Below are 26,197 nucleotides of genomic sequence, written 5' to 3'. Positions count from 1 at the left end.
AAAACAATTTCTGATTTTTTTTAATTTTTTTTTATTTGAGTTACAAAATATGAAGTGCCATCAGCAGACTCCACACAAGAGCCTGCCAACCTTCTTGTGTTACAAGTATTTACACCCAAAAATTAGAGATCCATCTAAATGTCCACGCTCTGCTTGGTCAAAGTCCCAGAGTTCATGTCTCTATTAAGTCGTCCAAGTTCTGCTTAAATATTTAAAACATTTTACAAGGTCCTGTATTCAAAAACTCCCAAATTATACCGTAGCTTGTTCAATGTAGAGGCAGGAGCCAGACACGTGACTGCTTCAGTAGTGTGAGAAAAACCAGCCGATCTGGGAGAGTTGTTGAAATAATGTGGTCCTCGCCAGGGTCTCAGTCACTTTACAGGTTATTCCTCTCTCCTCTAAAGAGAAGGGAGTCCACACATGATCATTTGAATATTTCATGTCGAAATGTTGATTCATCCGCCGCCATTCATCGGCCTCCATGATCCGCTCTCGTGACGAAACGATTGTCAATCAGTGAAACCGATGAAGGAAACAAGCCGCCCGGTCAGATTTGTGTTCGTCGAAGATCGTCACCTTGTTTTCTCAAATCCGAACATTAAAATAAAACTCCAATAAATAGAAATACAGCAGAGAAATGGTCAAGTAAGTCTCGTGCTGGCTTGGTCCATCCCTGAGTTCTTTCAAGAAGGACAAACACACCAGACAGGAGTGACTGAAGAGGGGGAAAAAAAAAGACTGATGCAAAAATAATTAAAAACTGTTGATTGGGTAAATCCTACAACTTTCCATTGTGTCCAGAAAAGGGAACAAAGACAACAGAAAAGAAAAGAAAAAAAAAACCCAATCTTTTATATTCCTCTGGTTTCCTGAGGCTCATCTGTAGGACGTGGGTTGCGGGGAACGCTCCCCGGCAGTGAAGGTTACACAGAGGTGATGACAATCATGAGGTGTGGCGAGATGCTGGAGATTCTGTTGAGGAGGTCGGGCGCAAGTTGTGACAAGTGACTCTCTGAAAACTCGCACGGTGGGAAGATCTGGAGCACATAAGCGGGCTGGAAAGAAAGAAGAAAACAAGACAAATCATTTATGAACATGAAATGAACTTTTTAAAAAAAAATTTAAAACCTTATGTGAACATTGTCTGAATGAAGCCCTTTCATTCTGATTAAATGTTTCCTTGTTTAGATTTTTGAAAATCCTGTAAACAAGCAGAGTGTCATTCTCTACCTGATTTGAACCTGGGTTGGGGATATTGATGATGCCGGCAGCCAACTTTGCCTGCAAGTAGTTGATGAACGCTGACTTCAGGGCTTGAGTTTGATTCAGGACGTCATCTTGATCTCGTCCACAAGGCAGCGCAAGGAGAAGACAGTAGTCAGTATCTCCCTGCAGACAAAAAAGACAAAAAGAGTTCATAATGTGAGAAGAATGAAGGAAAAAAAAAAGCCAATACTTAAATGAGAGTGAAGCGAAATATACCGTCATTCTTCTGGCTACACTTTCCAGTTGTGAAGCCTCTAGTCTCATTCTCTGGACAATCCTGAGAAGAGCTCCTCCTTCTTGTAAAGGCAGTGATCGATGAGCCAAAGCTTTGTTGCCGCAGACAAAATGCAACTGGACGGCAGCCGTGTCATTCTTCAGTGCCAGCAGGCCTTGCCACACTATTGGATATTTCTGTTTGAATGCCAGACAAAACAACGAAAGCTCTGTGAGACGATCTTGTTCAGACGTATTAACTCTGAGTACATCACGTTATGGCAAGAGTTTCTTACAGTGAGTATATTAACGTTCTGTGTCGTCTTTCCATCTGGTTTCACCCGCAGGTCAGTACCCTGAGTATTCAAGAAAATATTGTTATTAGAGCAGTATTGGGAAAAGAAAACCACCAGAACGCAGTTCACATACTTGCTGAGATCAGTTGTCTAAACAAATTGTTCATCTCTGAATCCTTTGCATCAAAAGAGCATAAATCGAAAAAAATGAGCAGTAAAATAATTCTGAAAGAGTTTAATCTGGAAAGTACTGTTGGTAATCTGAATGCATCATATTGTGCAAAGTTATTTATAGTCATTGGATGAACAAAATTGTAAACAGGAATTTTTGTCAAGCGGAATGCAAATGTCAAGTCAGATAGCAGTAATGACAATGGTTTAATCTGCATAGACCTATTATAAATGACATGCAGGACACTCACCATAGTGGGAGGCTGACTGAGTCCAACTGGGGACACCGCTGGGATCTGAGAATGAATGCTTCTTGGGTTTTGGTACAGTCCTGAGTACTCTGGAAACGAGGCACTTGGTCCTGGTGGCATGAGCTGAACTCTCTGAGGAGATGCTATTGCCCCTCCGGACTGCCTGATCCCTATCATTGCATCCTTGGGCAGAGGTGAGTGCGGCCTCTTTGCCTCGAGTGACTTCGTTAGATCTTTGTCAGACACGGCTTTGGGCAAAACATGTGGTCTTGGTGAAGAAGGCGGAATATTTTCTTGAATGTGTCCAGAATGAGGATCAGCAGCCGAACGCTCGCCTTGTGGGTGTAACAGGACTCGTCTGTCACTCGGTGCCATATATGTTTGTAACTGGACAGTCCCCCGAGGGTCCGACTGGAGACTTTCCATCTCACTATGCATCCCATAGTTCATCACAGACAGGGTTGGAGTATTGACTCGAACATCTCCTTGGACAAGATGTCCCATTGAAATAGACTGGCTTACACAATGAGGAGACATCCGCCCTAAGCCTCCAGGCACGCTGTGAGGTGGCATGATAACAGACTGCTCTGGATGATGTACACCTGTGATGAACTGCTGCATGGCAGGAAGGCCCGACGATAACATCACTGGAAGGCCTTTAGGTGATGAGGAGCCAATAGGTGAGGACCCTTTTGTGAATGGAGAGTGTGGATGGCCTGACTTGCGTGGGGAACGAGGTTCCTGTTTGATCCCGCTGAGATGGGAAGTAGCTCGGTCACCAGGTGCTGTAACAAAACCTACATGGTTTCCTGGCGGGGAGGGCAAATGTGGGCTTATTGAAGGACTCACAGCAGAAGTCCAAGGTGGTTTAGTCCCATCTGCACCGTGAGAATCAGCATTATCCATTTTCTTTTGGTGTTTTGCTGACATGTATTCTTGATGGTAACTCATTACTTGCTGGTTACCCGGTGTGATGCGCTTCACTACTCCTTGAGGTCCAGGTATGTAACTAGCGTCCATCTTTTCCAAACTAGTACTCTCTTGCTTGATGGATAGAGCGGACTGTTGTTTTCCAGCATGTCCATGATCTGACTGTGATGAAGGCCCTTTTTGAAGTCCGGACTGAGAATGACCATACGGGTCCTGCTTATTAATCTGTGACATGGACACCAACTGCTGAGATTCTATATCACCTGCTGTTGCTTGTGGAATTTGCGTCAGCTTTGTACAAATTCGCTGGCGTCCCTCCTTTTTCTGACCTGAATGACTCAAGACCACCACTCCTTCACGAGTATTCACTCTCAACCCGGGGAGAGACCCAGTAACATAACATGCAGAACTTGCTCCATCATCACTCAATGGCCCATGGTACGATCCACTATCATCTTTACTGGTCCTGAAAGTTTGTTTGGGTTGGGTCATATCCACACAAGGATTTCCAACATTTATGCTCACTTTGTCCTCAGGCTCAGGAGGGTTGCGAACACGACTAATAACAGACGCCACTGTGGATGAAATAACTGAGATGACCGACTTAGTCTCAGGAGACGTTAGGGAGGCTGGAGGTCGAACAATTGGTGGGACAGGATGTATCTGCGCTTTGCTATCGGGGAGTGGCGCCTTATTTGACACAAGAACTGAGAGTTGAGTATTACTTTCAGATGGGTTGTGATCTCGAAGGTTGGGCAAAGTGGTGGGAACAGGAATGCTCCCTGGCAGAGGAACAGTTTTGTGTTTCATAAGAATCTGTCTCAAATCACTTGTACCAAGATCAGCATCTGTGTTTTCAAAGTCGGTTGATAATGGCTGGTTTTCCTTGGCTCCCAACGATACAACCGGTTTGAAGGAAACACTTGTGTCTTTAGGATGTTGTTGCCAATCGGGTGGCGAGGCAGGAATACTGATCGATGTAATTAGTCTGATATTTGGTCTGTTGGTCAGTGATGGATGTGGAGAGGAGACACAATCAGATGAGATCAGTTGTTGTTTTGAGCCCACTGGACTTTTAGCATGGGGATAAATAGATTTCTGAGATTGCTCCTCAGAAGACAATGTAGACTCCACTTTCGTATCTGTTGCTTTGACATCCAATAGTTCAGGTTCTGGCTTCCAGGTAGCAGTGGTAATAACTGCTGCAGTTGCTGCCGATGAAGGTGGTTCAGAAACCTCTTTCACATTAGATACTTTGCTTTCTGCTAAAGGCTTTGTCACTTCCTCTGTTAATGCAGGTTCTTCCTTTAAATCCTTTTTTACTTGCTTTTGGCCTTTAGGACGTTTTGGTGTTTTTGGTTTTCTGGATCCTTTTTTGGGTGTGTTTGGGAAAGTGAGCTCAGTCTGTGTATTCGATGGAGTTTCAGGTTCATCTTTGACTGGTTGAATGAAGTCTTGGACCTCAGGTTCAGAACCTACATCTGCACTTAGTGGAGGTGCTTGGGTTAAAGGTGCATTTGTATCCTCTGCAGTTATTGAGTCGATGGCAGCCATGAGCTCTGTCTCACTAGCAGGATAAGGTTTTTCTTCCTCTGGATCACTTTTTACTTCTGCTGGTGGGACAGGGGGAGCTGGCAGCTCGGTTGGAAAAGTTGGATCCGTGAGTTTTGCAATGTTCTCGACAGCCTGTTCCAACTCTAGCTCCTGCGATATCAAGCTTTTTGAGGTTTCCGGGGTATTCTCCATTGTAGCATTTTCCTTTTCCTCTTTATCAGGGCACTTTGAAATATGATCACTGTGGACAATAGGTATGGGCTTTTTTGATGAGTCTTCTTGACTCACAATCTCTTCGTCCCCCAATTGAAGAAGATCTTTCACCTCAGTTACATTGAGTCTAATTTTGAGGTTCTTGAGGACGTGAGGCTTTGTCTTTTGCAATTTAGATTTTCCTCTAACAACCTTGTCAGTGGGTTTCTCTTTTAAAACAACAGACTCAGTCTCTTTGCCATTTGATTTAGCCTCACCGGCATTTTCATGGAGGCTAATTTCTTTATCTTTAATCAGTTCAGAGCTTTGCTTGTCTTTCTCCTCTTTCTTTTGCTCAATTTTCAATAAATCATCTTTATACGGATTTGATGAGTCTTGAAAAGTCAAAGCATCTTCAACTGTGAAATCCATTTCATGATCATCAGTTCCCTGAGTTTTGTCCCCCTTCTTTGTAGACCCAGATCCTTGGGCTGCAAAAGTCTGGTTTGTTGAACTCTTTGCAAGATGAGGGGATGCTTTGCCTTTAGATGTTCTTGGGGTTCGTTCACCACTTTCAGATTCATTTGAATCAGTGTCTTTATTGTCTATTTTAGCTTTTTCCACCTTAGCAGTTGAAATCGCATCACGTAGTTTACGATTCTTGGGAGGACGTCCCCGTTTTACTACAGGGGCTGGAGCTGGTGGATCAAGGTCAGTATTTTGTAGCGTGGCATCTTTGTCAGTACCTCGCTTTCGCGCTGAGCGTGGAGACTCTGGAATTTCCTTTCCAGAACAAACGGGTGCATCATCGTCAGGTAAGTTGGCATATACAGATCTAACATTCCTTCGTCTTGCTCGAGTATTTGATCTGCTCTGGTCTACTGTATCAGGATCTGATCCATGAATGGGAGATTTTGCCGTAGATTTTCGCTCAGCTCTTGGGGATGAACCACGTTTTAGCTTCTCTTTGTCAATGCGCTCACTCTTGCGTGTAGCTTGTTTCTCAGAACCAGAAGTACACATGATGGAAACTGAAGGAACTTGTGCAGGAGATTGCTTGCCTTTTTTATTTTTCAATTCTTTTGTTTTGTTCTCTTTCTGAGATGACACTGGCTCTTCATTTGTGTCACTGTCATTGGGCATATGCACTTCATCCATTTGAGATTTCTTTTCTTCTTCAGGCTCTTCTTGTACTTTACAAGCAGGAGAAGGCTCTTTCTTGACAATGTCCTGTTCATCTAAACTAGCAGGTATTGGACTCGTAGCTTCAAGTACTTCTGGTTGTGTTGTCTCAGGATCCAGCTCTGGTTCAGAACTGCTAATAAACTCTTCATAAGAATTTTGACAAGGTTGTTCCGAGACTGGGGGCTTCACTTCCTCAGTGGTCACATCTGTTTTCCCTTCAAAAAGAGGAGAAAGTTTGACCCTATTCCCCAAATAGCTGGGTTCAGACATGACAACAGGTGCATGTTCAGGATCTGGTGTTTCAGTCGGTGAGGGGAGAACTGGCACATGTTCGGTTTCTCTCACCTCTTCCTTTACCTCTGCCTTTATGAACGACATAGGGGGATGACTATCAGGGGATGGATTTGGCACAACAAATCTTTCTTCCAATGGAGGACTGTTTTTGATAGATTGGGGTGTAGAAGCAGGTAGAAGTTGAGGTTCAGGGATCAGTTCTTCAGCTGGACTGATGGGCTTAATTTCTGGCTCTATAGATTCAACAGTTTCTACTGGCTGCTGGGCTTGCTGCTCTTGAACTGGTGATTTTTCTACTTTACTCTCGTCTGGGAGAATGACCTCTCCTTTAACTTCCTGTACCTGTTGAGTCTTATTCTTTTGTTGTTGTCTTGTCAGCTCTAAAAAGCGACTATGAAAAAGAACAACTGGACCAGAGTCAGGGTCACCATCAACCGTCGCTTGCTGCCCAGGCTGCTGGATTTGCTCAGGTTCTTCATGTCTGCGTTCCAGATGTTGAAGTCGTCTGGAGTCTAGCTCAAAGACAGGACTGTGAAGAAAGCGGGAAGCAAATAGTTCCCTGCGTTCTTGTTCTTCTGGCTTAGGCTCCTCCTTCCTGTCATCAAGTTTATCTTCTGATCCACTTCGGATCTTCTTCTTTTTCATGTACCAGAGAGGTGTCGGTCTTGGTGTTGCTTCTACTTTCTCAGTGTCCTTTCTGTTACGAAGACCCGCGAAATGAGTATCATAATCTAAAAATGACCAGTTGTCTTCTCTGGAAGATGAGAGGGATTTTGCACGTTCAAGTAGAGCCTTTGTATCAGGAGTGATAGTTTGATCAAGGGCAAAAGAATAGAATTTGTTCCTTTCAAGTTGCGCTAGTTTGGGGTCTGAAAACCTGTCAGGCCTTTGCCTCTGAGAAAAGGGCATAGATGTAGAGGGCACAGGAGAATGAGGCTTGGCATCTCTGTCTTCTTCAGAGTCGGAACGAACTTCACCAGGCTCCAAGTCTGGCCAAATTCCATATTCTAATCGCTTTCGATTGTGAATGTTCTTATTTAAACTTCTCGAAAAGTTTATATTGGGTAACAAGTCTTGTTTAACTCTGCCTTCCAATCTCTTTTGCTGCTCTTCTTCCATACCAAGTAAAGAAATGTTTTTGTTTACCTGAGTGTTGGGTGTCTTTTTGACTAACGAATCCAAATCTGGATAATTTTTCTCATCACTTCTTTTAAGCTCTTTCTGAGGAGCATCCACAAAGTCTTCATCTCTGTGACGAGAGAAGTGCTGACGTCCTGGAGATGAGCTGTTGTTCCAATCAGGATCCTCACTTTTGTGTCTGAAGCTTCTGTAGACACGCTCTCTCTTTGTTACAGACTCTGCATCAAACTGGTCTTGTTTCTTCAGTTTGTGAGATGGAAAATTATCTGTGACGTCCTCGGGTGGCTTTCCAACATCATGTACAAGACTGCGATGTTCCAAGTCTTCCATTTCGCTTCCATGGGGACTTTCTGGTTTGTCAGGTTTGTCAGATTCACGTTGCTGTTGCTGCAAACGTCGATTTTGCTCCATCTGCTTACGGTAACTCTGAGAAAGATCTATATCGACGTGGTCTTCCTTTGTCTTGGTATTTTTGGTAGGTTCAGAATTCTGACTAAACTTGAAAACAGCATGATGATCTTGCTCTCGTGTACTGTTTTGGTCTGTAAGATTCTCCTGGGAAAATCTTCTCGATGAAACATGTCCTGGTTGTCTTTTTGGCTCCAGTGGGTCCAAAGAGGCATCAGATTTATCTCGTTGTGTTTTAAGTTCCTCTTGGCCATCCTTATGAAGACCACTTTTATCCGATTTAAGTCTCGATTCTCTCTGTTGAGAATCTTTGGGTTTGTCAGTATCCGATTCTTTCGAATACATGACAGTAGCACACAAGTCTGAGGACTGATTCCCATCCTCGTCTCCATGCCTGCTTCTCTTCTGTCGAACAGTTCCACCACCAGAATCAGCAAAGCGTCTCTTTCTTGCAGCAAGGCGATCTGAATCAACTGACGAATCTTTCCCATCAGTTCCAGAATCAGACTTGGGGGTTTTCTTTATTCGAGTTCTTGCATCCAGGTCTGAATTATCACCTTTACAAATTTCTGATTTTTCACCTTTGACAGACTCCAGATGAGCAGGTGACAATACAGTCCCAGTGAGAGTGTCATTATCGCCTTTACATTTCTGTTTCTCAAGAGCATCTTGGTCTGATCCCCTTCCTTTTCCTGAACCGCCATCAACACCAGTCTCAATTTCCCCTTCTGGCAGAGGGTTGGATGGCGACTGCCCTTTGGCTTTCCTTGATTTAAGCTTCTCGGGTTTGTCTTTGTCTCCTTTCTCTTTTCGTTTGGCACGTTTGATTTTCTCAGCCCCAGCCACGCGATCTGGCTGATTGGTCTTGTCACTCTTTGAAGCATGCTCTGGCAGAGTCTTCTCGGCTTTGTCAAATTGTGTCGGTGAAACGGAGCTAACGCTACCACTTCTCTCGGAGGACTGGCTGTAAACACGACGTTCAGGGTCTCTGGGAGTACGTTCAGATGGTGAAGGTGAAACTGCTGGAGTAACAGGGCGCCGTGGATGAGAAGGACTCCACCTACTACGATCAGCCTCAAAACGTTCTCGCTCTCGTTCTCTCTCTCTTTGAATGTAAGTGTACTTTCGAATGTCTTGCTCAAAGGGGTCTCTGTAATCCCTGTAATCTCTTGGGTCTTCATGATAACGTGGGTCAAAGTGTTCCCCTTGATAATGTTCCAATTCAGGAAAGCGCTCTCTGCTGCGAGCAGCATAGTCTCTCCGGGCTTCCTCTGGATAAAGGCCAGGGGTTCGTATATTATCAAAGTAGGCCCTTTCCGCTGTAAACTCATGATATGGAGGTCTGCGTTCCTCTCTGGAAAGTGAATATACAGAATGAAGAGTTTTACGTTACCTAAAATAGTTACACTCCTTTACAATGTTGCCTTCAATTTAGAAATAATGTGCATATTGTTACATAAATAATGTGCACATTGTTACATAAGTGTTTTTGATCATCATATATGTACATGCCAAATCATATTAGTAAAACTTCTGTGTTAAAACTTTAAATAAATATATAAACAGCTGTATGCAAATTGTCCCTATGGTTGTTTTACCTTCGTTCAGGAGGTATTTCATAGAAGTCTCTAATGTCTTGACCAGAAGCCTGCATAGATCGGTAGAATGCCATCTGGCTCTCTTGACTTGCAAAATCCACCTAACATAGGATATAAACACATAAAAGTTAAGAACACAAACATGTCAACATTAAAAATCAAATTTTTTAAAGATGTATTTACCTTTATTTTATTTCCACCAATCTTCCAGCCTTTTGTCTCTCTTACAGCTGCTTGAGCAAAGTCTGTGTTGTTGTACAATATGAGGGCCATCCCTTTCAACCGATCGAACACGACCTGAAAAATCAAAAAGAAACATTTTTATTATTTAGGTTTGAAAAGCAGCACAACAATCAAAAACAGTACACCTTTAACAAGAAGAAATTGAGCTCTTTACCTTGACTACATGTCCATAACGGCAGAAGTGTCGAGTGAGGTATTGCTCTGTTATATTGGTTGCCAAACCATCTAACCAGACGCAGGTTGTAGGCATACTCTTTCCAAACCCAAGCTTCAAGGAGAAAGAGAACGACTTGAGTAATGCATAGAAACAATTTGGTAAATCATTTTGAAAACATATACAAACTAGAAATGTTGACACAGATTGCGTTAAAGATGCTACCTTTAGTCTGTTGCTCCCCAGATACTCTCCATCCATCTTCTTAATGGCCTTGCAAACGCTAGCAATATCAGAATACTGAACAAAAGCATACTGGGGAATTCCATTGATTTTCTTGATGTCAATGTCCTTAAGTAGAAAATACAAGACAATTAGAGGTAAATAATAAATGCACTACATACAACATATCTTATAGAAAAATAGTAACTTACCACTATTTCTCCAAAGCGCTGAAAAATGTCCAGGAGCTGTTGGTAACTGGTGGTTTTTTCAAGGTTCCCTATAAACAGTGTCCTTGTTGCCTTTGGGTGAAACTCATCTATTCGCCCATCCAAGGGTCTGAACTCGTTTTCACTCTCGGTTTCTGACGTAATGAAGAGGTTTATCATTAATATCTCAACCATGCTACTTGACCCAAATCTCATTAAGTTTTGAAAAGTCCCCTTGGGGGAAATATTTTTCTGCAACATAAAGTGCCACTCACCAGGACCGTTCCAAGCAGTGACTTCAATAAGCATGCCGAAAAACAGCTTTCCTTTGGAGACGGTGAGGGCTTTCTCTTGATCTTCTTGCTGTCTGAAGAATACTAATCCATAACGGTCTTCAGATGCTCCGTGGATCTGGACAGAGGTAACTTTTCCATGTTTCTTGAATTCATGGAAGAGTCCATCTTTTAAACTTGTGTCTGCAAAAAAGAACAAAAAACTTAATTAGTATTATACCACAGATAAGAACACAATAGAACTAAACTTTGGAAATACTGACAATGACGATCCAACAATTTTTTCAAAGGCTCAAATAGAAGTTACTGTGCCTCAACTTAAATTAATTAAGCAACAATGGTCTTTTCAAGTCGAAATCATTGTTTTATGTGTATGAGTAAGTATCGTCAGAATCTTCATTATTTCCAAAGTTTTTTTTTCAAGCACTTTAAGATGGTTACTCTGTACAAGCAGCACTGACATGGATAAGAAATTAGATAATGTACACTTTTGAATACAATCTAATGCATTGTCTCACAACAGATTGCAAATAGGAATACATAATATTTATAGTTGTGATCGGGGATTAAATGCTATTGAAGTATAGTAGTTGGTAACAACATGGAAATAAGCTCTTTGTTTCACCAACTGCACTTTAAAATGCTCTAAGATTCAAAATGGTTGTTACTCCTTTGTAAACACAAAGGAAAAAGTGGAGCTATAAAAACAATTGAATCAGCGTGACCCATACACCAGAGGAATTGTGACAAATTCAGTTATATCATTTTTTTAAATTTGTTACTTTTTGTATGTAGTAAAATAGCACTGAAAGCAGATTAGATACAACCGCTCTACATTTGTCCACATTCGGCCCATCCTGTCTACAAGCAGTGGGTTGCCACCGTGCGACACCCAGGAAACTGCCAGGAATCAAGGGCCTTGATCAGGGAGCCCCAGTGGTGACCTGTCAGCGATGAGAATCGAACTTGCAAACCCCCGACCTCAAGTCCACTTGTGTAACCTCCACCACTGCACATTTATCGTTATTTTCGGTTGGGAGAAGAAAAAAAAAGGCCACGTTCATTTGACAGATGTTGTATGTAGCAAGTGTGTAATTAAGTTCTCTACACTGCCATTTTATAAACGCATAGCTTTGTAGAGCACAGGATAACAGAATGTGCTCTACCAGGCATGAAATAAGTTACAACAGCCAAAAGAAGGTGGTCAATCTCCCCTAATATCAAATGACTCAGGACCCTTTGTTCAGAACACAAAGTTGTTATGACAGCGATGGGGGCTTTGTGCAGCCCAATAAACAGTAGTAGAACAAGCATATTTTCCTGGTGTTATTGATCAATTTCAGAAGACAAACGGTCAACAATGAGGAAACAGAATGGTTGACGAGGAGTCGACATCGGAACTGACCTGTGGAGCGCACTGGTAGGTTCTGCACCTTAATTCCAAAACTTCTACGTGGCTCTTCAGAATCGAGCACCATGGAGGACTGTGGAGGCGCGTGTGCAGCCGATGACTGAACTGAACGAGCTCGAGATCCGTCACTTGAGCTGCTGTTTGAGTCACTGTCATTCAATTGAGAAGAAAAATAAATAAACAAACAAATGTTGAGAACATTCTCAGTTTGAAAGCATTGTGACACTTTGAAACCATTCAACACTATTGACTTATCCTTGGACAACACAAGTTGGAGTTAATTTATTGAACCTCAACAAAACAGATGTCACACCTGCCACTGCCCGTACTGCTGGTGCTGCTGACGGAATCCGAGCTTGACGATCTGCTGTGAGATCGAGACCTTGGGCCTCTGCCGGGAGACAATGGGACTCTTTTAGGGGAATGAGGAGTTTTAGGGGTTTGCCCCGTGGTCCGTTGAGGAGAAGGGTGCCTCGACTGTGAGGAATGAGATGATCGGCTCCGACGGTGATGATAAGTCCTATCGACACGCCGTCCTCTGTCGTCTCTGTACAGGTCCCGTCGCGTGGAGTTAGTGAGAGTGAAAGGGTCTCGGATTCGAGCGTCAAAATGTGGGTCTGCGGCGTCGAAGGTCGCCCCAATAGCACTACTACCGGGGCCAGCAGCAGCAAACACAGAGCGGTCTCTGTAATAATCGGCATTGTAGTGACGCTGTCTGTCAAAAGTGCCACTGCGGTCATGATGTCCATATGGGCTGTGATCGTATGCACGCTCACGACTTTCTGAACTACTGTGAATTAAAAACAAAAGAAAAAAAACAACAACAAAAAAAAAAAAAAACAGAAAGGGAAAGGGAAAACAGTGTTATTATGACAGCAAAGACAAACATTTACTTTAAAATTTCCTGTAGTGAAAAATAACCAGTACAACAAAAACGGAATCAGAATCAGGCTATAGATTTGTTTGGCTAAAATGAACAATGCCAGTGTTGTGACAACTGCGATCATTTCATTCTTGCCTAAGTAGAGTCAAAGTTTTCTGTATTGAATCAGTTCATGACTTAGTACCATCAATCAAACTTGTGTTTCTGTTGTCAACAACACCGTCACTGAAGGAGCTGCTTTGGTAACTTTTCATTCAGAAGGATCAGAATAAAAGTTAATAAGGTTTTAAGCTGGCACCCCTAATTACAAGAAGTGTTACACAAATAAAATATCAAAATACCACATAACATATAATATACTCACACTGTCTACATAAAAAAAAAAAATTATAGATCCGAATAACTATGATCCTGAAATGTTTTCTTTTTTAGCTCAATGTATCCGACAAACACAGTAGTAATTCGTATAGCTATCACAGAAAACTTGCTGTTGTCACTTTTAACATCAGCTAATACAAGCATAATATAGCATTACTTTACTTAGAGTAGAAACACAGACTATATACATCTGCAGGAAGTTCAGGAGGAGTTAATTTTGGAGAGCGACTGTTGATAAATTATTGCTGACACTTTAAATAAAAATCATGTAACTGAAGGATAATTTTGCTACTCAACTTGAAAATTCAAACAAGATGTTTGATGAAGTAAAATTCAAAACGTAAAACATGACTGTCAAATGTTAAAGGTCACGACGGGGGATTTAGGTAAAGCTGGAAAACAAACTATACAAATATTGAGGTGTGCTACACACATTGCATGTGTGCACTTCAAAAAAATATAATTACTTCTAAAATAAATCGAATTCCTCTATACAACAGTGCACACTTAATCAAACATAGCACTAAGGAAGGTTATAGAAAGACAGTATACAGAGGGCAGAGCAATACCAACCTTTTTGGAAAAGAGGTTACTGAATCTAATCCAAATAAAATCTAGCAGGGCAGAATGTGAGAGCCCGAATAAAAAACCATGGGGCACCCCAAAAAAAAAAAAAAAATTCAATTGATCTAACTAGGCAAAAACTTTTCTTGAATTGTATCGCACGTTATCTTCGAACACTGAGAAACAGGCCAGTAGATTGTTGATGTAAAATCCACAGTTAGGCTACTTATATCTCCTCACTGGATGTGGAAAAAAAGGAAAAAACAAAACAATCACAGAAATTGGCTGCTTTATGGATTTTGGGAAATGTGGAAAAAATATAGAAACATGAAATTTTGATGAATAAATATGAATTGTAAAAAAAAAAAAGGATGATGAACATCGGAGTATTCATCCGATTCCAGGTTGACGTTTAAGTAACTTGGGAGCCAAAAGACAAAATACATCCCATTGGATCAGTTGTGTCCAAAAAGTAATCATATACTGTGAAAAATTGGTTAAAAAAAAACGTATTCCACTGGTTAGCGTCAACTTATTTACCATCTCTCAGATACATACTGCAGCATGTAAAAATCCTCTTAGGTTAATAGACGTGACGTAATTCCACAGTGGATGGATCCCATCTGGTGAGTTGACTGAAAGATCTTAATTTTGTATAGCATTGTCATATTATCGAGAAAAAAAAAGTCTTCTGCTGCTTCTAACATAGTTGGGAACTTTTCATGATTGAGATTTCAAACAGCTACATCCACACTTCCGTAATCCACATAAATGACAGCTAGACCTATTCAAATTAGGGTCCACATCCGTACATCCATTATGGGTACATCCAGGAGGTTACATCCCAACTAGGCATTCTTCACGTTTCTTCATGGCCGACAGCCCCGAAACAAGAATAGCTCCACGTATTTTACTTGTTGGTGTTCAGGATACTCGCTGTTGTTGTTCAAGTCTTCTTGATATAGCTTCCATATTTGAGAGAAAGTATTTCACATACAGATAATTTTATCCTAAAAGGACTGAAATAACCTGGGATGTATGCAATTTAGTCTTGTGAAGTAAAACAACCGTTAAGTTCTTCTATCCACTTGGTTCGAAACGTAAATCCAGAAGAGGCGGTATCCACACAGAAAAATAATGGTAAAAGTAGTCCAACCACGGGCTGTTGCCACGATGTGGGGGAAAAAAAAAAAAAAAAAAAGAGTTGACAACCCACAATGGAAGTTTCTTCCAGTAATGATACGTCGATGTCTTCAAGGGAAAATTGAATCCTTCATAATAGGGATTTACTTCCAACCTCTAGTTTCCACGTGAAAATCAAGATTATATCCCGTATTTCGGAGAAAAACGTATTAGAAAGTATCCAAAAGCTCCCCAAGGTAGTTCCCCACAGAATGTAATAAATCCAAAACTCACCAGGATATTCCTCACAGATGTAGTATCCAAACCAGATGTCAAACCTTGAAATATAGTTACCTTACCAAATGATAATGTGTAGATAATTTACTTAGATCCCATGGGCAAGGCGAGTCAATTATGATGGAAAGTGGAACGATCCCTAGATTAACTCTGTGTGACCCCATAAGGCATCAATCCCTCATGAATAACCCCACTATGTATTTAGGTTTTACACCCGATACTTAAGATTTCCCCTGGATTTCAAGGGGACGCCGTGTCCACTTACCCATCTATTCTCCGTTCATAACGTCCCTCTCTGGTGTGAAGGGACACAGGAGGGCCAAACACTGGACCAACTGTTCCCCTAGAGAATCCCGCTACGTCTCGACTGCTCGAGGGGGAGCTGTCTTCAAGGCCTCGAACAGCACTAGGGACTGACCCAGGTTCATTGTAGTCAGTCCGAAGGTCTCTGTCTCCCATTTTGTTGACAGCATTGTGAGCCTTCTGTGCACTTTTGATATCCACAAAATCCACAAAGGCTGCAACACCCCCCTCTGAACCTCGCTTTCGCAGGACCTTTACACTCTCCACACGGCCATACCTGAGAGGAAATTACAATGAGACAGAGGAGAGAGAGAAAAAGGGAAATTACATATACATAGGCTCGGAAAGACATGTTTTTCTATAACCCATAACTTGTTGACTTAAGCACTATATACACAGAAAAAGTACATCCCTCCTTTTTAAAGACATATGAACAATGTGACATCATAAGCACACAGAAGAAAATGTACAGACACAGAAATAAATCCCTGATGTGTAGATGAGCACTGTTAAATCTTAAAGCCTTACACAAAAAGAAAGGAAGTTATTTGAATGTTGCTGGTTCAAAGAGTCCTGGCATAGACAAAACAGGAAGGGTAAAGAGATAAACACAGGAATCCTCAGTAAATTAAACTACTCAGTAAAAATGTTGACCCATCATGGGGATTTAAAAAAATAAATAAATAGAAATCACATTATTTGCTATAAAATGATACGTGATTTTTTCACGTTGAAGCACTTCGCAACTTTGTTTTGATTGCTTGCTATTTTAAGTGATCATAACACGTGACTGGAATCGCAGCTGCTGTATCAACAATGTGGGGTTTTTCTACTTCGAAGCCTGTTTTTAGATTTTCGGTATTCACTGTACACACAAATCGGCTGTAAAATGTAAGAGGTCTTTGGGGAAAAAAAAAAAACTAAAGTGCTTTGCAAGTAAAGTGGAAACGATGAATAACGTTGCGGAGCCTTCGATAAACTTTAGACGGTGTATTTACTTGATTTGATTTTCTTTTCACTTTTGGGCTTTTGGTTTGAAATGTATTCGTAATCGCGGTAAATTGTAGCATTAGCTCAGTCTGAGCCATCGATAGCAACGACCTGCTAACATTTAGCCATCGATACTGTGATCTGACTTAATAAAACAAAAAAACAAAACAAAAACAAAATGCAAATCCATTCACCGACGATGAAAAACCCCTCGTTAAGACCAAGGTTTTACGGTAATTACAACAACACGGGCCAAGCTGTGCTTCTGCTGTCAGCTAGCGTTAGCTGCCTCTTGATCGCGGGGATCACGAAAACCTCCCGACTGCCCACAAAATGGTTGGTTGGGTGGTAGCTCGTCGGCTAGCGAGCCGAGCTAATTACCCCTCGGCGTTAGCAAAAGTTAACAAAAACACCATGAATCCTGAACAATTACATCCGCGCGTCTCTATCTGGCGCGTTTTCCTTCGGCTCGAATCCCCGCGATGCAGCGCGGCACACGGCGGCGGACACGAAGTCCCCGAGTGGTTAAAAACTTCCAAGTTGCTAGCTGCGTTAGCAACGCTAGCAGGCTGCCGATCGTAACACCACCCGCTCGCGCCTGGCGCGCGCTGCTCGCAAAACACGGGCTCCGTCTTGCGTAACGTACCGTTTAAAATGCTCCACAATCTTCTCCTCGCGAACGTGTTCGGGTAAATTGCCCACCCAGAGGTGTCTGGTTTCCCGAACCATCGTGCGCTGGTCTCCACACACATAAGATCCCTCACGTCTGGTAATCCGTGCCGGTTGGAGGTCCGCCTGAACAAAATGAACGATCGGGGCCTGTCGTCTGTCCTCAGTCCTCAGTCCTCAGCCCGCTGCCCGTGGAGCTGCTGCGTCCTCGACCCGACGGCGGGAGCGCGCATGACGCTCGCTCCTGGAGGGCTCGAGGGCGAGCTGCGCGACCCCGTGATCTTCTTCTAATAGACTGCAATTGCTAAGGCCAACTTTGTACTAGTTTTTTCAGTAAATATTCCGAGTTGCGTTTCTTTGGGTTTTTTTTTTGTTTGCTTACACAGCTCGCCGCCACACTGTCAAACAGATAGTTTCACTGAATTCCGCCCCGCCTCTCTTACGCAAACACCCAGGAGACAGAGGCGAGGTAGCCTAGCTGATTCCACCTTCTGATTGGTTCAGAGTTTGATTGAGAGGAGTATGGGCGAATCAGTGGAAGAGTAAATCGCTCTGTTTATTTTCTCGACTTGAGTAAGGCGGATTTACATGGAAATAGAGGATGTGTCTCATTTGTTTTTGAGAAATCTTCGTGCCTTAATAAGCGAAATACAGAAAAAAAAAAAGATTGTAGTCACATTTTTATAGCTTAAGTGAGACCCTATCGTTTGTCAATGTAGAAGTAACTGTTCTTGCTGTAGACTAAGATTATTTATATTATTTTGAGAGATATGAATTGAAACACAAATAGAGCATATTTGTCCTGAAAATAAAAGAAAAAGAAAGACCATGAAAACAACAATAACACATAGATTTATATGCTGTAGGTGAGGAACCACTGAGAATGACACTGGTCTGCTCTGGGTGTCACTCAGGGTTCTGGGGTCACTTCTTTATTTGGGGTCTCCGGGGTATTACAGGCAGGTTGCATTTTGGGTAACTAATTTGTTTGCGCATGTGGTCAATTATGCAAGAACACACATATCTAACCACTGCGAAATCTGTCTGCCACACAGCAACTACTTGCCCCGTTTGTCACAGCAGTAACTCAAGTTCTGACGCCAGTAGGGGGCGCACCACTACCATCAAATCAACATAACTAAACTCATGCATAATACTACAATAATAACCAACAGTCAAACAAACATCCTTTAGATTCAGTCTCTCGTTATTTTATTGCTTTTTGTCGTGAAGTGGCCATATAAACCAATCCAGTCGTATTTATAACAAATTTGAGAGGCAGTTAGTAATTTTCTTTACTATCCTAGATGTCCATCATCCATCTTCTCTACCAGTCCATTGCCAGGCCATCACGAGACAAGCTCAGGGAAATAGGCAACCGCATACACATGCAATTTGAAAGTTACCAAACAACCATGTAATTCGATCGTGTGAAGAAAAGAAAACCAGTCAATCACCCACTCACAGGGAGATCATGCAAATTCCTCACGGAAAAGCCTTCGACACCAGAATGGATCCGAAGATAACTAGACCACCACGAGTCCCATCCTAGATGTGATCAAAAACAGTAACCACTGACTGAGAGTCCTATTTATATCTACATGAGTCATTTGTACAGGTCACCAGAAAAATTATAATTGTGAACTGGAAATAAAACAAGATTGAGCTTTGTGCGACTGTGTTGCATTACATTCTGAATACTTGTAAAAGAAAATTGAAATTTTATTTGACTGGTAGGTTCATTTAATGTAGATTGTCTTGGACTTTTATTAGTCTTTTTTACATCTTGAAAATAAAATAGGTTATCAGAAAAAGAACAAAAACATTAATTGCTAAACACAGAGGCTACAGAGCAGAGAAGACTTGGAGGAGTTACTGATGCAACCTGGCTCCTGCCTGTGTCTGATGTGATGAATAGAAATATAAAATGACACATTTTCTTTTTGAGAAAATTATTTATTACGTGTTAATTGGTACAGAAGATATACAATACCACATGAAGTGCTCTTGAGATAGACATATAATTTATTACATAAGCTGTGGCTTTACGTATATGAGACTTTAATATTGAGTCTAATCAATGAGAATAGTGATCAAGGTATTAAAGCAGAACTTTACATTATTTCTGTTTTAAATGACCAGTGGTTTGTCGTACACAGCTGTGAACTCTGTGTTGTACTTTTTCTTTGTGGAGGATGTGCAAAGTGCTTTTTGTTTTGAATGTTGCAGTCTGTCTGTTCATCCATGTTTGTTGTGTTCAGTTCAGGGTCACAATACGCTGGAGCCTATCCCAGCCGGCTATGGATAAAGGAAAGGTACGCTCCAGACAGACCATCAACGGGCAAATATAGACCGACACAAAATCACACAGACATTCAATTAAGCTCACATTATTGTTTTGTGCTGTTGGAGGAAATCAGAGTCACGTTGCACCCGGTAAGGCCCAGGCCAGATTTGAACCCATGACCTTCTTGCTATGAGGGCTACACACTACGCCACTATTCAGCCTGATAAAGTATACCAGTTAACTTTTTGGTTTCTTCTTTTTTTTTTTACTATCTAGAAGACTGGTGTGATTGAAAAGGCCACTTACTGATTGAGATTACAAAAAGTCCATTAATATTGGCCCTCCGTTTTCATAAAGTCAGTCGCATAAACACGATTGGTGCTTTGTGACATTTTTTAAGTGCAAAATTGACAAGTATAAAAAAAATATGAAAATACTCATAAAGCACTGTAAATAAAATAAAAGCCATGCTTAAGGCAATGCTCTACAGGAGATGATATTTCCTTCGCCAGGCTGTAATGTACACGCAGTCTCCTGCATCCCGGAACCTGGATGCTCGTTTCAGCCATCCCTTTGTTTGCGCTGAGCTGGAAGGTCAATGTTAGAGCTGGCTAGAAGCGAGGTGGAGGTGGCAGGGTTTGCAAAGCATTTTTCCATCTAAGGGATAGCAGCCACGCTCATTGGGTTCAGGAGAAAGCTGGATGCCGCAGACCTGCAGGCAAAAAGAAACACGTACTGACTGGTCAATAAAAATCTTTGTGTTTGTATTTGTTTACTTGTCAGTGATCTTTTTTGATGATGTTTGCCTACCTCACATCTGTAGCAGTTCTCATGGAAGGATTGTCCCAGACATTCAACGGTGTAACTGTCGGTACCATCTTCTTTTGGAATAATTAATCTGTCACAGGCGCTGCACTTTGGTGCATATTTCCTTCGTTGACAATGTTTTAGGGAAAGAAAGCACATCATTCTTTTTAACTTCCTTGTTTATCCTCGCGTGAAAATGCAGAAAAAGAAATCAAAGTTCTTCAGAAAGAAAAACCCCACTGAAATGACTAGTAAAATCAGTGTGAAAAGAAATTAATCAGATCCTATACGTGGAAGAATACAGTAGTTTCTACATCAACTGCAATAGCTCTATTATGTGAAATGTGGATATGTATTTTTTTCTCATTGTTTTTGTGTATCATACCTGTAATAGTCCCGAAGGCAGTAAACCTCTCCAACTTCTCCTTGAGCAAACGCTTGTTCTCCAATCTGCTTTTTACATGTTGTGCAGGTGAAACATAGAGCATGGTATGCTCGTTCAAGTGCGCGGATCACGTGATCTGTGATGACCTCGCCACATGCCCAACAGAGCTCCAAACTGGCCTGAAACAGAAACCCAGACAATGGGGGGGTTTTAAGTAGGGAGACTCTTTTTTTTTTTACTGTTTTTATTCAAATAAGAGACATTTTCATTTGAATAATCCTGATGTATAAGTGGAACTCATCGCAGTCAACTCAGAATCCCATCAAGTTGCAGCATTCCACAGTAACATACTGTACAACGCAACATGCTGTTATGATGTTAACTCTCAAACAAGTTTCCACACTTTTAAATCGGGGTCTCTCTGCTGAACTAGTAAGAATGCATTTGAAACGGTAGGGGGGAAAACAACATTTTAAGTAAAGACATAGTTTGATGCTTTTCCTGTGATGGACCGGTACTCTGTCCAGGATGCACCCTGCCTCCACCCACTGGTGGCTGGGATTGGCTCCAGCACCCTGAGTTGGATGAAGCGGTATTGAAGATGAATGGAGGGATGATTATATCCTTTGCATCTTTACTAATGCACCAAATTCTGCTTTCGTATGTCCCTGTTGTCGCGTCTGTTTACTTACTTACTAATCACAGAGACACGAATGTAAGACCATCAATTTCAAGTCTCTTGAATGTTTATCAACTTGTACAGACAAAACAAAAAAAGAAAAAGAAAGCATCAGTAGCTATTATAAATGTGGCTAGTTTAACTATTACTGGGTCATGTGGAGTTGGATCTACCTGGTAGCATTCTTCACAGAGAGGGATCCCTGCCTTGTTGTAGTACTGTTTGCCAGCCAGGGGGATGTGACAAGACCGACACTGGAAGCAGCCTTCATGGTACGTCCTGTTCAATGCCTCTATCACAGGTTGAGAAAGAGCCACAGGCTTCCGACAGAAGCCACACACATCTGCAATATACACAAACTTCAGCTGTCAAAGCGTGGCGTTAACAATTTGTGTCTGAATAAAAGATCATGGTACCTTTGATCTCTGTGCAGGTATCTTGGCTGCTTTTGTGTATCCCATGAGATGGTTTATCCTGGTTTAACCCACTAGATTGTGTGCTTGTTTCCACCTGGAATTTTAAACGGAAATAATAAAAATCGCACTTTATTGTGGGAAAATATACAAGTTCATTATTGGGTGTGGTCAAACAACTCACAAGAAACGCTCCTTTCTGAACACAATGCAGTTGCAGTTTTATGGTTTGGTTTAAAATTCCAGCTGAATGATGATATGAAGCTATTTACCGTTCATATCAGTTGATCAAATTAAAATATATCTAACACACAGACATCTTTCAACCTTTAAAACAATTTGGAGATGGAATTACCTATCTATACTTACATTTGCTGGAGACTTGCATGAGCTTCTTTTGACAATAAAACATATACCACTCCCAATTATCATAAATACACTACTGGCTCAAATATACAGTACAATGTACAGGGGAATGAATTATCTTGAAGCTGTAAAAACATGACAAAATTCTCTCACAACAAACATTCCAGAAAATTAAATGTAGGATATAGTGTATACATGCACAATAAAAAGGAATAACAACAAACACACATAACTAAATAACAAATAACTCAATTTTAGCCCATGCATTATCAATTCATCACTGAAATTATGCTTTTAGATGGAGAAGAAGATATTTGGAGCAGCAATGTTTGCACACATTTCATGAAGGTCCTTTTAGTAAATTTGAAAATTGTGACAGGGAAGTTCATTCATTAAGAAAAACATGAATTGTGTAAAAAATAATTGAATTAGTGATATGATTGTGAAATTTTAAGGCGTCGCAGCAATAGAAGTGTCAATACCATGGACGTCTGGCCTGGGGTCACAAGGTGGGAAAAAGGAGTTTTTGCAGGATGAAGGGGTGTAAGTGCCGATACTTCATGACTCAATGTTGAAGTCTGGGCATCAGGAGGAGGAGGAGGAGGAAATAACTCTGATGAGGAAGAAGAAACATCAGCCACTCAGAAAGTCACTTCAGAAATATAAAAAAAAATCATACAAATGTTTTTTTTTATATACATGGAGTCACACCAGAGGACATTAATGTGCCATACAATGATTCAAATCAATGTAGAAGATCTCATCTTTTAATGCCGATAGAAAATGAAGGCATAAGTTGCTTTAACTCTAAACAAATATGAGTAATCCACGGCAAGCTAATTTCTTTCTAATCCAAATCTCCAGGTACTTTTTATGAGTTTATTCGTCATTTTCAACTCCAACCAAAATTGATTCAAACTACTACAATTTATCTTGTACCATTTCTAGACCCTAATGAAACGTTTGTCTTTTGTTTTTCCAGTTTTAAACCGCTGTAATACGGTCAGATGAGGATGCGGAAATGAAAATACTCAATATAGTAGTAACATTTCATTTGTAAAAGGTTTAACAAGAAATGTCCGGACACACCTCTTGTATAGAGGGGGTTAAAGTAATTCAAGCCTTGCTGGACATTTTCATATGCAGCCGAATTTTAATGATCACAATCTAGATAAACATGATGTCCATTACACCATAATACTTCATATGTATCATTCTTTAATTCTTTTTTTTTTTTTTTTTTCTTCATATATTTTGTGCAAAGTAGAGCTGCTGCATTAACTGCACATCTCATCTTCTTTTTTTGAGATGTATTTTTTCTTTAAATCAAGCTTACCTGGAGCCCTTCTCTGGTCTTTATAATCCTCTTTTTGCAGTGGTGATTTTCCAGCCACGGATTTGGCAAGTTTTGGTTCTGAAGCTTGGGTCAGTGCAGCTGCATGAGTCCGATCTCTGCTGTTTACTTTGCTGTGAACTTCTGAGTCTGTGTGCCCTTCCTTCTGATGTCTGAAGGCAGGCGTGCCGTCACCTGGGCTGACTCTTACTGCAGGGTGTTGCTTGTCTCGAGCCAAGGTGCTTTGAGCCTGAAGCGCAGGTTGCTGGTGTGTCACGGTGGCTTGGTGAGGTGAAGCCAGTGTGATGAAGACGGAGGATACCATCCTCTTTGGTGGAGCTGCTGATGCCATAAATACTGAAAACCCTCACTACAACCTGACAGGAGGAAAATATGACAGCTGTTAACATACACTTGTGACTACTTTCAGCACTAGTTTTGAATTTGTACTCATGAGACTTAAAAGTGAAACAAAAACACATCACACATCCAACACATCACTTTAACTTACTGAGCAACAGTAGGGTATCAGGCGCAAGCATATAATCCCTGTAGTATTAACAAATTGCCTCCAGTCAGCTTTGTGGGAGCTTTCACTCTCACTTTGAAGAAGTATATTCACACACTCACAGGATTCATTACCCATAATGAATGGTTTTGGGGACAGGAAGCACACATATGAATTATCCCCTTCCTTTAAACCCTCTCACAAAGACTGTGAGTTGACATTACTTACCTACAAAAAGATGTGGTTTGAAGGCAACTCGCTTCCTTTTCTTATCTCCTTCAATGGTATGTATATCCAAACTGCTGGCTTATTTTCCCTCCTATAAGCTGCCTCTGAGAGAAGACTTAACTCCGATAGAGAGGGCAGCTATCTGCAGAAGGCCACTCCTTTTCCTTGTGCACCTCCCTCCCCGAGTTTCTCGTCCATCGACCCCTCCTCCTTCTCTGGTTGAATGACAATACCGACTCCCTCTCAGCCGTAAAAGGTGAACAGCTAATCTCGGGCAAAGTGCAGTAAAAAAGCATGACACATTCATTTACTATGAAAACTTGGCAGGCAGACACACACTTGCGTGCATGCACGTAGACACACAGCCATACTTGGTTATGCAACAGTTGTTCAGTCCTATCAAAAGCACACACTTACACATTGCAGATGAATTATACAATACAGTGTCATGAAGTAGCCGTCCTAAGGGTTTTCACCCTGAAAGAGACAAGCAGAAACACACACAGCTGCCTGCTTTTATCTCTTGGCATGCCAGCAGGATGTGACTATACCTGCATGCCTTCTCCGGCAGCTCTTTATCTCAAATTGTCCTCTTTCTCTCTCCTGTGCAGCTCTGCCTTATTGTTCTGTCAGCTTTATTTTCCCTACCTCCCTCATTGAGTCTGCCTCCTTTTTTCTTCTCCCTCTTTCCCTTTTCCCTTCCCCCACAACATTATATTACTTTAGCCTTGACTCACTATCAGTGTCTCATGGCTTTGCTTCCATCGGGCCCCACAGACGTCCAAAGCAGAGCCCAACTGTCTGGTTACATGAGGTGGATTTCATCAGTGAAGCGGCATTACAGTGCAATGAATCGAGGCATTGTGCAAACTGAGATGTTAGTATATTAGGAGAGGGGGGATACTGAGTGAGTGATGTCTGTGGGAGCCATGAAAAAGTGGCTTTGTTATGTTTGCAGCTCTCTACATCAGTGAGTCGCTGTGATATCAGGTCTGCTGATCAGCAAATATTTGGGTTAGTTCCTGGAGCCAAAGCTTGTGAGGTTCCCTCCTCTCCTGAAAGTCTAAAAAACGGTGAATGGTAACAAGCAAGCAGACGTGGAAATGAACTTTCCTGGTGAATGTGGGTCGGCATGAGAGAGGCACGAGGTAGGACGGTGTGGAGAGGGTTAACGGGTTGGCGATGAGGACGGTGATGGGGGTCTCTGTTGTTCCACCTCTCTGGAAAGGAATGCTGTAGTGATGTCAGGGCTGCAGGAGGGAGCATGCCTACTGATGACACAATCCACAGATCTCCTGACTCCACCCCCCCCCCCCCCCCCCATAGCCACAGTCCTTATAAAACTCTCTGAACCTCCTCGCTGCTCCTGACAGCAGGACAACAATGGAAGGAGAAGGCAAAGAAGGAAGCGACAAGAAAAACAACTTCATGTTCACAAACACAGCTGTAGCTGATGAATGATTTTACTTTGTAGCTGCAGGAGTCAAATGGTGACTATTGAGAGAGAAAGGCCAAGCCGTCTGTTTCGCTCAGTATTCCTCAAAAATGGCACTGGACTGATGTCAACACAGAAAACACTCTGGTTTGCTTTGAAAAATGTGTAAAAGACGATTGTAACTTTGAGACAGCAGGAAATTCTAAGGAACAGGGGGAGGCTTTTTCACAGCAGGACTGTAAAGTAAAACTATAATTTAAAGACATTACTAACTCGCATTTCTAGTATTTAATTCATTAGATGTGTACTAGAGGCCAATTAAAATAGACCATATTTAAAGACTTATCCAATGTTAAGAAAAGCACAACAATAGTTATCTTTGTAAATGTGAAAAACATTAAGAAGTCCGGTTTTCAACCAAAAATGTTCATTTAGGGTGAGACACAGCAAGGTAGGTTACTTGTTTATTGGTGTGCTCAACCTTTCACCCTGGGGTTAGGACTGGCTCCAGCTCCCT

At 41.6% G+C, this 26,197-nt stretch overlaps 2 protein-coding genes across 3 annotated transcripts; both read right to left on the bottom strand.

Annotated features, from left to right (window-relative positions):
- Positions 1 to 37: 37 nt before the first annotated feature.
- On the bottom strand, positions 38 to 17,682 carry LOC308108077 (msx2-interacting protein). The gene is made up of 15 exons (XM_080460773.1): positions 17,217 to 17,682; positions 15,543 to 15,857; positions 12,347 to 12,823; positions 12,028 to 12,182; positions 10,605 to 10,805; positions 10,333 to 10,484; positions 10,124 to 10,249; positions 9,899 to 10,012; positions 9,685 to 9,798; positions 9,502 to 9,602; positions 2,201 to 9,257; positions 1,779 to 1,838; positions 1,486 to 1,680; positions 1,234 to 1,392; positions 38 to 1,058 (listed from the first exon to the last, which is right to left on the bottom strand). The coding sequence occupies exons 1-15, from the start codon at positions 17,297 to 17,299 to the stop codon at positions 927 to 929; spliced, it is 9,441 nt and encodes a 3,146-aa protein (XP_080316899.1). The 5' UTR covers positions 17,300 to 17,682; the 3' UTR covers positions 38 to 926.
- A 1,502-nt stretch (positions 17,683 to 19,184) lies between these two features.
- On the bottom strand, positions 19,185 to 24,876 carry fblim1 (filamin binding LIM protein 1). 2 transcript variants are annotated; one of them, XM_080460893.1, is made up of 9 exons: positions 24,663 to 24,876; positions 24,246 to 24,509; positions 23,513 to 23,886; positions 22,659 to 22,789; positions 21,814 to 21,907; positions 21,571 to 21,740; positions 20,719 to 20,897; positions 20,337 to 20,457; positions 19,185 to 20,238 (listed from the first exon to the last, which is right to left on the bottom strand). In XM_080460893.1, exons 3-9 carry the CDS (start codon positions 23,859 to 23,861, stop codon positions 20,128 to 20,130), a joined length of 1,155 nt encoding a protein of 384 aa, XP_080317019.1. In that variant the 5' UTR covers positions 23,862 to 23,886; positions 24,246 to 24,509; positions 24,663 to 24,876; the 3' UTR covers positions 19,185 to 20,127. The 2 variants fall into 2 exon arrangements, with proteins under 2 accessions (XP_080317019.1, XP_080317018.1); XM_080460892.1 differs by lacking the exon at positions 24,246 to 24,509 and having other exon boundaries at positions 24,663 to 24,768.
- Positions 24,877 to 26,197: the final 1,321 nt, after the last annotated feature.

The sequence above is a fragment of the Lipophrys pholis genome (genome assembly GCF_963383615.2).
Source record: "Lipophrys pholis genome assembly, chromosome: 4".
NCBI lineage: Eukaryota > Metazoa > Chordata > Actinopteri > Blenniiformes > Blenniidae > Lipophrys > Lipophrys pholis.
The sequence above is the reverse complement of the archived record's forward strand: the minus strand, read 5'-3'. Positions and strand labels throughout refer to the sequence as shown.

Bases quoted from the DNA above. Each gene is read 5' to 3' on its own strand.
- fblim1 (XM_080460893.1), bottom strand. From the start codon at position 23,861: ATGGCATCAGCAGCTCCACCAAAGAGGATGGTATCCTCCGTCTTCATC. The intron at 22,790-23,512 runs GTAAGCTTGATT...CTTCCTCATCAG, and splicing joins AGACCAGAGAAGGGCTCCAG to AGTTATTTCCTCCTCCTCCT. The intron at 20,898-21,570 runs GTAGATCCAACT...TTTCTGTTTCAG, and splicing joins TCTGTGAAGAATGCTACCAG to GCCAGTTTGGAGCTCTGTTG.
- LOC308108077 (XM_080460773.1), bottom strand. From the start codon at position 17,299: ATGGTTCGGGAAACCAGACACCTCTGGGTGGGCAATTTACCCGAACAC. The intron at 1,839-2,200 runs GTGAGTGTCCTG...TTGAATACTCAG, and splicing joins TCAGTCAGCCTCCCACTATG to GGTACTGACCTGCGGGTGAA. The intron at 1,393-1,485 runs GTATATTTCGCT...TTTTGTCTGCAG, and splicing joins GTGTAGCCAGAAGAATGACG to GGAGATACTGACTACTGTCT.